Source organism: Solanum stenotomum, chromosome 5 (genome assembly GCF_019186545.1).
Source record: "Solanum stenotomum isolate F172 chromosome 5, ASM1918654v1, whole genome shotgun sequence".
Taxonomy (NCBI): domain Eukaryota; kingdom Viridiplantae; phylum Streptophyta; class Magnoliopsida; order Solanales; family Solanaceae; genus Solanum; species Solanum stenotomum.
Genome location: NC_064286.1, coordinates 21,598,718 through 21,609,391, shown reverse-complemented (window position 1 = coordinate 21,609,391; position 10,674 = coordinate 21,598,718). Strand labels below are relative to the sequence as shown.

General features: G+C 32.8%; 1 protein-coding gene across 1 annotated transcript; it reads right to left on the bottom strand.

The window, feature by feature from the left end:
• Positions 1 to 480: 480 nt before the first annotated feature.
• LOC125863767 (1-aminocyclopropane-1-carboxylate oxidase homolog) lies at positions 481 to 1,000 on the bottom strand. Its single transcript, XM_049543776.1, has 2 exons — positions 809 to 1,000; positions 481 to 699 (listed from the first exon to the last, which is right to left on the bottom strand). The coding sequence occupies exons 1-2, from the start codon at positions 998 to 1,000 to the stop codon at positions 481 to 483; spliced, it is 411 nt and encodes a 136-aa protein (XP_049399733.1).
• Between the last annotated feature and the right edge of the window lie 9,674 nt (positions 1,001 to 10,674).

Genomic DNA, 10,674 nt, shown 5'->3' with positions numbered 1-10,674 from the left:
TTCATTTAATAGAATAGCTGCGTGATCCTACCAGTACACTGTGGTTGTGTACTGATACTGCACTTGCTCTTTCTTTATTGAGTACATGGCATCTTCAGGGGGCTACTGACAAACCTCATCTAGGAGATCCGTGATCAATCAAATTCAAGGGTTAGCCAGTTCTTCAAGGCTGCCATGAGTTCTCTTTTTGCTCAGTCCATTTTATTTGGACTTAGACTAGTACTTTAGTTATTCTCTTGTTAGATGGGTTGCACCTATTCTCTTACACTTGTCGTTGTAGATGTTTTGGTACATTGACTTTCAGGTTCTAGGCATTATTTCCTCAATTGTTTTGTTAGACTTCGGAGTTTATATGAACTCCCTATTTTTGCTTTAGACATTTAAACCTGCTTCTATATTTTAAATGCTTTAGTTTTCGTTAATTTAGTTAGTTGGGTTGTAGTAACGGTTCTCCCACCGGAGGGTTAGCGCGGGTACCACTCACGACGGTCTGGGTCGTGACAACTCAGAATAGTCTTTCACTGTGGTTGTATGATATTTTGGAGGGCTATCTTCTAACAACAATTCAGAAATCTGTCCATAAATCTTGGGAGATGTCATTGAATCTGTGCCAAAGAAGCATGGAACTGATACTCTTTGTCCAACTTTATTTGTCAATACTATGTGTTCAACACTTATGTACTTGTCGTTTGAGATGAGCTGAAAAAAACAATCAAAATAAGCAGATTGTATATTCACTCTTATCGATCACAGATGGATAGAAAAGAAAAATAATATTAGCTTGCAAAAGATATCCAATGTTGATCACAAGATCACCACACGTTGGATGAACATCAACCCACTGATTCTGGTGAAGCATTTGGAGTCCTCCTATGTGATCTTGTAGAAGCACTGTGAGAAAATCATTGTCAAAATATTTGTTGGTGCCTCTGGTAAGTTCTGGCTGAGGGTATGCTGGATAGTCAAGGGCCAAAACACCAAGGCCCTCTGGCCAATCCATATCTTTGAGATGAAAACGATCAATACAGAGACCTTGACACAATAATCCAAGCAAGGAACAACCCAATATCATCATATGCTTAGATTAGCCCATTAGTATTTCCCTGCAACAATTTTGTAAAATTAATGAAACAACACATCTGAATTTTTATAACCACATCATACATATTCAATTATTGGTTGGCTTTCTAATTCATATTCAGAACATATACCTACATGGTCTTGGAAATTCTTTTGAACTGGGAGGATTAGGAGACATTTTTTTATAAAAAAAATGTAATCTCTCCAATTTGAAGCTGGAACAAAAGGGTTATACAAATCAAAATTGCTAGCATGAACCACTTTTTTCGTGATATCTCGAGTGTAATACTGTTTCTTAATCTTGATATCTTGCTCAAAACAACTGTCGTGCTCCTCACAACATTTCATCAAGGATAGATATTGGAATACAATGATTAACCACTTGGAAGAAACCCCATATCTTCGATGCATCCCTTACTTTGTCCAAAATCCCTTTATGCTTGATTGCATCCATCTCGTTGATACCTTCAATGTCAATGACTGGAAAAGTGAAGTGTGTTTAACATGTATCTGAGGAATCTGTCTTGTTTTATGGTGGTAGAATGAATATTTGAGGTATCCTAGTGGTTCCAGCATCAACAATTCCTTTGACACCGGCCTTTGTATCATCAAAGGCTTTTAATTCACTCATTCTATCATAATTACTCGTTTGATCAACTGTGGCCTAAAAATTATCAGTGCTAGAGACTACCATCTTATGGATTAGTAGAGTTCCGAATAGGCAACATGGGATAATATAAATACATCTTACTATTTATGCACAACATTGTCATCCCTAATGTCCACAAAAAAAAGAAGAGGCTATAAACAAGGAGATCTGAAAGATAAGCTTATGGATGGTAGACAAGCAGAACAAAACAAAAATCTCCACCAATGTTGATGTAACACTATAAAGCAAAAATATATTAAAAATAGGCGTAAAACATAAATGTGTCCTTTAATTTGATCTAAGCTTATATTTATGCCCTTAAACTTTGAGTGTGTACAAGTAGACATATAAAATTGTATAGAGTTGTACAAGTAGAAACGTGCCTCCAATATGACGTTCTACATTGCAATTCACATCTTATATGACGTTTCACTATTATGTAATGTAGGAGACATGTGTCTACTTGTTCAACTTTATACAAGTAAGTGTTTATGTCACACACCGAAACCCCATCCTAGACTTGACATGGCACTCAGAACTCTATAGGCCCGAGAGTACCAACCAACTTACTTAACCTGAACAATCCAATATAAATACCAATTTAAATATTAATGTGAAAAGTAAGGGCCATATCAATTAACCTTCAAGAGAATTCAAAAGTGGAAAACCAATTTGAGTCTTATTAGAAAACCAAATCCAACAAACAATAGGTCTACGAAACCTCTAATAATAGAATAAAAATTCCTACATCTGGACATGGCCCCCGACATACCATGAAAACCAAAGGAAAGACATAAATAAATGTCCACTTTCCAGAAGATTGAAAGTTCACCACAATGCTGATTGTTATCCCTCAATGATCTATTATTGCCTGAAACCACAAACTTGTGTCTCCGGTCCTACATCATGAACCGATGTAGCGTCCAAGAACGGTCAGTACGACGAGTACTGGCATGCAACCAAGGGGAAAGGACAAATAATATACATATATACAACATAACCATATAAGAAAGGAAAAATCATAAGTGCAGACTCAAAACATTTGTTCATAGACCTTTCAGAAATCATTAATCTTGAGTAAGGTAGTGTTCACCGATATAATGCGATACACATGCTATATGGGTCTAGCATCTTCCCGACCGAGGGCCCCATTCCATGTGTGCCGCATGGATTTGAGAAATATAAGAATCTAGCGAACCAAACTCTCCCAAAGTAAAGACTGTAGAGGCTGCTCCGATTAACAATCTAAAGTGGTCATCCATATTTGTCCTCCCACGTCGACAAATGCGGTTTTGGGTGATGAGTCACCAGGGACGACTTTATAGTGTAAAAAATAAGACATGAAATTGGGGGCCTCAAATCTTTACCAAAAATAAATTATATGTAGATTTTTTATAGAAAAAAATAATTATATATATATATATATTATTATTATTATTTTTATTTTATTTTATTTTTAAAATAAATTATATTATTTTATTTTCTTTAACCTCATTCAAATAGAAGAAATCAAGTATTGTTTACCTTCTTGCATTTTTTGTGTTAACATTCACATTAATTTATTCTTTTTACAACACGCATATTAAGGTGAGAACCAAGTTATCAACTTTTTGAGTTAGATTCTATGGTTCTAACTCTTATTTTATTTTAAATTTGTTGCTTATTACTTATAGAATTATTTTAACAGTTCATATAATGATTATATTAGTTAAAAAATATTTTTCAACATTGAATTGATGAAATCTTTACGTTAAATTAAAAATTGAAAAGTAAATATTTGAAGAAATCATTCATAAAAAAATATTAAGTAAATAATTTGCATCTAAAAAGTATAAGAAAAGTAAATTTTAAATAAATAAATATGAGGCTTGTTTAGATTTTGGAGGCATGTTAAGATTTTAGGCCTCTAATGAAAATTTTGCTTTAGGCCTTCACATATGTTGAGCCACCCCTGTGAGGCACAAGGACATTACACCCTCTCTGTGATATTACTGTTGTGTCCATAAGATACGACAACTTTTGGTGTTCTATGATTCACTTTCGAACAATGAGTAGGCAGTTCGACCCTTTTTATTTTGATCTTTTTAGTAAACTGGTTGGGAGGGGGGTGCAGAGCAATAGGTCAAATTACTACATAAAGAAGACTTGTAAACTATAGGACTTCTTGTTCGAGTAGGAATATTTCAGTTTTTCTTGTTCCTTCTCTTCAATGAAACTCTCTTTACGGCCCCATTGAAACATTTACAAGTTTCCATTTATTATGAGTTATCTGAATAAGACATATTCTCATTGGTATCGTCATAGCAAGACTTGCAATCCATTAGAACCATGCTAATTTCATAGATTTCCATTTAAAACCCTAAAATATCGTCCACATATCTACCACTGTTAAACCCATATTCTGCCTTTGTAAAAAAGTCCTGTAATCTTTGGATGCAAATCACTCATTTATGTTGAAACATTCCATTTAGTGCCAACATCCAAGTCTTTCCAAGTTATAAGACAACATATAAAATGCAAATTCATTAGCATTTAACCAGGATGAAAAATCATCCTTTGTTCATCATTTAAATGAATGCTTTTGAAAGACTCATAGATTACCAAGTCCATTATTTATAGGAAAAACACTTTTCAATATCATACGAGGACATTCACTCATTCAAAACCAATAATCCAAATTCTGAAATCATAGTAAAGTAATTTGAACACAAATAACAAGAGAGGAACATTTTTAATCAATTTTCATGAAATCGTCACTCAACCCTTACCTCAATTCGTAATTTATAAAATACGAATAATAAGATATAATATGAATCTTGTATGAGTAGTTTGAAGTAGGGAGTGTTCAAACATACCTTTTGATGAAGAACTTAGGTAAGAGACCTTGAGAATCAATCTTAGATCTTGCTTTGAAGTGTTGGGGAAGAAGAGGAGAGGTGTTTGACATTACTTACCAGATCTCCTAGAATATGGCTTTTACGGGAATTTAATAGTCATGGGTTAGGGTTATGGGATGAGAAAAGGACAAAAATACCCCTCCTAAAATGTGAAGAGAAGAGAAGACTTAAGTAATTTCGGAGTCGGTGCACGGTCGCATGCGACACTTTACACGAACCTTACAGTAGCACTAACTTTCCTACGCGTCCACACAACTGATGTCAACTTCGCGCAAAATTCTCAGTGCTCGGTAAAATGGGCATAGCTTTTAGCACATAACTTGGATTGACGAATGTTTGAATGTGTTGGAACAAGGGCTTCACAACATTTCATTTTCTTGGTATTATCCCACAAAATCTTAATACTCTAGGAATCCCTTATGACCTTAATTCACAGCCAAAGATCTTCCTAAAGAAAGAACTTATTTTAAATACATATTCAACATTAGAAATCATCATATTTGGAGTCTATAAGCATTTAAAGAACGACTCGGGTCATAGTTTTGAAATTTGGAGGGTTACAATATCCCCTGTTGGAATCATTCCTCCTCGAATGAGAAGTTAAGACATGCTTAGCATGATGTGAGGAATGTACACTACTAATGGAACTCATGCTAAGACCTTAATCGCCGAAACAAACTATTTTAGCTCCACCAACACAACATATTGTTGGGTTTTAAAGGTGTGAACAGAAAATGAAGGGTTGTGACTCTCTTGAAGAGTTGTAACTATGTTGAAGGGTTGTGACCTTTATAAAAGGTTGTGTCCTTTCTAAAGGTTTATGACCGTTTGAAAGGTTATGCCTTTTCCAAAGTGTTGTGACCTTTCTGAAAGGCTGTTTTCTTTCTGAAAGGTTGTCTTCTTTCCAAAGGGTTATGACCTTTACCCTTTGTTGGCTATAAATAGAGAGGTTTTCTCTCATTTTTCTGCATTAAATTCTTCCCTTTTTTTGCATACATTTCTTACAAAACAAAATCGATCGATCGTGTCTATGTGTGTGATTCGTTGCTGTCATTTTGAGTTCATTGAAATTATTGAAGTTTGAGGTACCGCTACTTCTTTAATGGTTAATCCGTTTTATCTTGGGAGGAATTAATCTGCAACCTAGGGTGCTTGAGTGGATTAATATTCTTAAGGACACACAGTGGGTTCTGTGGACTCGGATAGTTATTTGTGTTTTTCTTTTCATCTTTTATTATTTCTGGTTTGTTAACCTGAATACAGGAGATAACAAGCTTAAGAAATTTAAATTGATGATATTTTCTGTGGTAAGGAAATTACTTTTATTTTCTGTGTTCTTTTTGTTGAAAAGAAAAAGAAGAAAAAGAGAATTATTTTATCATATGATAAAAGAGATTTAGGATGAATTAGTACTACTTTAATATGTTCGAGTATATTTTTTGTAGTAAGTTTTCCTTGGATGGGTAAGATTATTTGTATTTTCTTCCCAATTGCATTCAAACATTGCACCCCTTCAGTTTTCTTTTCAATGAGAAAAGTTATTTTGTGCATAAAGGCTAAGATGAGCACTTTAGTTTTTTCCCTATATTCTTGGTTTTATATAACTATGAGAAGAAGTAAATGAATAAATGTTGTCTCCTAACAATATTTGAACATGAGTTTAGTTTCTTGTTGAAATTAAATGTCTTCTTCAGGAAAATAGGAATATGATGGAAACTGAGAAAAGGAAGAAAAAATTAGCAAGAAAAGTGACTTGCATGAAATTATTGCTGAAAGATAGAATATGATTCAATGAGAGTAAAAATCAGGTTCTATCTTTATTTGCCTTGATTATTATTTTCTTTTTCTATCCTTTATAAGTTATGAAATTTATTTCATAAATGTTAGGATAGATGATCATTATGTGATGATTTATTTCATAAATGTTAGGATAGATGATCATTATGTGATGATCTTAGAATATATCTTTTTTATTATTAATATGTATTCTGTTTAGGGGAGAAAAAATAAACCTTTTGTAGTTTTTTACTCCATGTGAAATTTGATTGTGTTTGACTTTTGGAGAATATTTTTTTACTCCTTTGGTTTGAAGAATATAAGAACTTCACGAGCAAATCAGATTGTGCATTGGTTTGAAGAATATAGAAACTTCACCAATTTGTTAAATATTCTGACTTGAAGAATAAAAAATCTTCGTAAGAAATATTAAGGCTAAATGATTGAAAAAGATAAAATCTTCATCGTTTGCTCGAAACAATGTTGAATTTGAGGTTTCTGGAGATTAAAACCTTTTTGCTTTACTACTCTATCTGAATGTGAAACCGATTCGAAGAATATTAAAACTTCATCAGAATTCAAGGTTCATTCGGTTAACAATTAGAAGAATATAAAAAATTCATCGTTAAACTAGAAACAAGTTGTATAAAGATTGAATCTTTATTGTTAGTATTCTAAATACTTAGTGGTTTGTCAAGTTGTGACAAAATGAGAAAAAAAATACTAGTGACATAAAATTAGTGATTTTTGTGCCTGCAATAGGTGTTTATATGGATTAAATCTCAAAAAGAAGGTTTCGTGTTGCCAATGTGTAAGCATGGGAAAAAATATGTGGAAAATAATTTCAAATACTTGAAAAATATTTTTGAGAACATATTTAAAATGTGGGGGGTTCTTTACTTGTGATAAAGACAAAATTAGACTTACAATCTAATTTAAATTTGAAAGTACAAGATATGAAATTTAATGACATTCTTGTATTATATTAGACCCACAAAATTCTTGGAGTATATTTGATAATGTGGACGTTGAGTCTCTCTTGACTAGTATAAAATCACAAAACTATATTACTCGTATTGTATTCTTTGATGAAAAAGTTTCACTTAAAATATTGTGATTTTTCATGAAAAAATATGTCTATTAAATTTTTTTTTTTGTATAGACATGAACATTGGTGAAAAGTGATCTGTTATATTTGTGTTGTAAAACAAATATTTGGGTCATATTGTCCTTGTTGGATCGATGAGACTATGATCATGGGTAATTCTATAACAAATTGAATGTTATGGAAAGGTCCTTCTGAAAAGGACATATGACAAGGTGTTGACTCTAAAATAATGTCTGTATTTGAGAAAGTTATAAAAAGTAAAGAACAAAATATTTGTGGAAAAAAGTTATCTCACAGAAGGTCTTTTCAAACTTAGTATTTTTGTTTGTTCTTACTTGCTGGAATCAAATTGTTTGTGACATAAATGCTTAAGACATGTCAATTACAAAACCTTCCAAAAATTGATCAACTGAGAAGTTTTGCCTAACTTCTAGTGCAATAAATCAAAATGTCAAGTATGTGTTGTTGAAAGAAAGTTTAATACCTTAGAATTGATTTACCCTGACATTTGTGATATGAAGTCAACACCATCTCGTGGTGGGAAAAAGTGTTTCATAAATTTTATTGACAATTGCACTAGATATCGTTATGTTTATTTGTTGAATGGTAAGGATGAAGCAATAGAAACATACTGACAATATAAAACTGAAGTTGAAAATCAGTTAGATAAAGAGATTGTCATGATTAGAAGTGGTAGATGTGAAGAATATGAATCTTCTTTTGCAGAAATATATTTGGAAAATGGAATCATCCATCAAATTACTTACTGCACATTCTCACCTCAATCTAATTATATTGTTGATAGAAAAAACTGAACTTTGAAGGAAATGTTGAATGTCCTATTTATAAGTTCAGGTTTACCACACAATTTGTGGGGGGTGCTATCATTATAGCAAAAGAGAACAACAATAAGTTTGTCTGTTCAGAAACAGAGAAACAAAAGGTTTTGTTTGTTAGTAAATGGAGTAACAAATAAGAAAAAAAACTTTTGTATGTTAAGAAAGGGAGCAACAAAAAGTTGTGTTTGTTCAGACTTTATTGTATCCTGATAGGGAATTGTTTGTCGTCCCTTAAAGTTTATACAAGCAATAACTCTTGAAAGATAGTGATCAAACAATTTCCAATACAGTCTATTTCATATGAGAAATGGAAATGGGGGAACTATTCCCAAACGGATCAAAATAGGACTAAGACTTTTGATTGTATGTTCATTGGATATGCTACAAATGGTAATGCATGTCGATTTATGGTTCATAAGTCCGAACCGTCGGATAGTCAAGTGAAGGGTCTAAACGACCTTGGAAAGAACCAAAGGAGAATGTACTTAATAAAGGGATTCAGAGGCATAGTAAATGTCAATGGACAAATTACTTCTTCCGGGTTTGATTTTGTAACATTTCTTCTTGAAAATGAGTCCATATAATCGAAAAAGATATGTCTTTTGTCGACTCATCCTTTTTGGAAAGAGGTTGTCAATAGTAAGATAGATTCAATCTTGAGCAACCATACTTGAGAGTTGGTTGATCTTCCTCCAGGAAATAAACTTTTGGGTTCAAAGTGGATCTACAAAAGGAAAAGAAAGTTGATGAAACTATTGACAAATACAAAGACAGACTTGTTGTCATAGGCTTTAGGCAATAAGAATGCCTTGTTTGACAGATAATAGCATTAAATAGGATTGCATCAATTAAGATGTTAATTGTGCTAGTTGCAAAATATGGCCTTCAAATTCATCAAAATGGATGTGAAAACATTTTTTAAAATGGAAAATTGGAGGAAGAAATTTACATGGAACAAACCGAGGGTTTATGGTTCCTAGTAAAGAAAAGAAAGTCTGTAAACTTGTTAAGTCACTTTGTGGACTAAAAACAAGCTAACAAAAAATGACATGCGAAGTTTGACCAAACTATGTTGGCAAATGAATTCAAGATTAATGAATGTGATAAAGTTTTTATATTAAAGACACTCCAAATCACAAGGTCATTGTTTGTTTTTATGTTGATGACATGTTGATCATCAAAAGAGACATTTTTGATGTAAATGCTACTAAGCATATGCTAGAAAGTAACTTCGATATGAAAGACATTAAAGTTACTGATGTGATTGAGAAGGTACTTGACAAGTTCAAGTATTTGGATTTCAATATTGTCAAGACTCCAATAAATATGAGTTTTGTACTTCAAAAGCATGAAGGAAAAAACGACTCACAATTGGATTATGCTAGAGTATTCAGAAGTCTGATATATATCATAAAGTATACGCGATTAGATATAGCATGTGCTATTAGTAAATTGAGTCGGTTCACAAGTAATCTCAATTAAACTCATTGGATGACAATGAAAAGAGTTTTGGAGTATTTAAAACGTACTTAAAAACTATTGCTTTGTATTATAACTAATTTTCAACAGTATTGGAAGAATATAGTGATGCAAATTGAATCACCAAGTGAAATGAAGTAAAATCCACGAGTGGATTTGTATTTAATCTTGGTGGAGGAGCAGTCTCTTGGAAATCTTCCAAACAAAAATGTATCACTCGCTCTACTATGAAATCTGAGTATATCACTCTAGATAAGGCCGGTGAAGAAGTTGAATGACTCCAAAATTTCTTGAAAGATTTCTGGCCCAAACCTTTTAGCTCCAGTATGCATACACTGTGAGAGTTAATTTGCAATAGGTAGGGCATGGAGCATGATTTATAACGGAAAGTCTCGTCATATATGACATAGACATAATATCGTTAGAGAACTACTCTCTAGTGGAATTATCATAATTGACTATGTAAAGTAAAAGGATAATGTGTCGGATCCACTTATAAAAGGCCTAACTAGAGAGGGAGTTGATAGATTATCAAAGGGAATGGGACTATGGCCTAGAACAAGTCATTGTGGCGGTAACTCCACCTAGAAGACTAGAGATCCCAAGATCTAGGTTCAAGGAGATCAAACAAAGTCATTGATGACGGTTCAACATTGTCAAAATATTTTTTATGGTCCATTCTCATGATAAGACAATGTTCAGTAACAAGGATAAAAACATCAGGACTTTTTAATGGTTTCTAAGTTTGATACAGGGTATATCAAATGGCGTATCTACAGGATAACACATTTAGAAGTCACCTATGTAAGTGTGAAGTGTAAGCTGCTTCAAGGAGAATCCGATAAG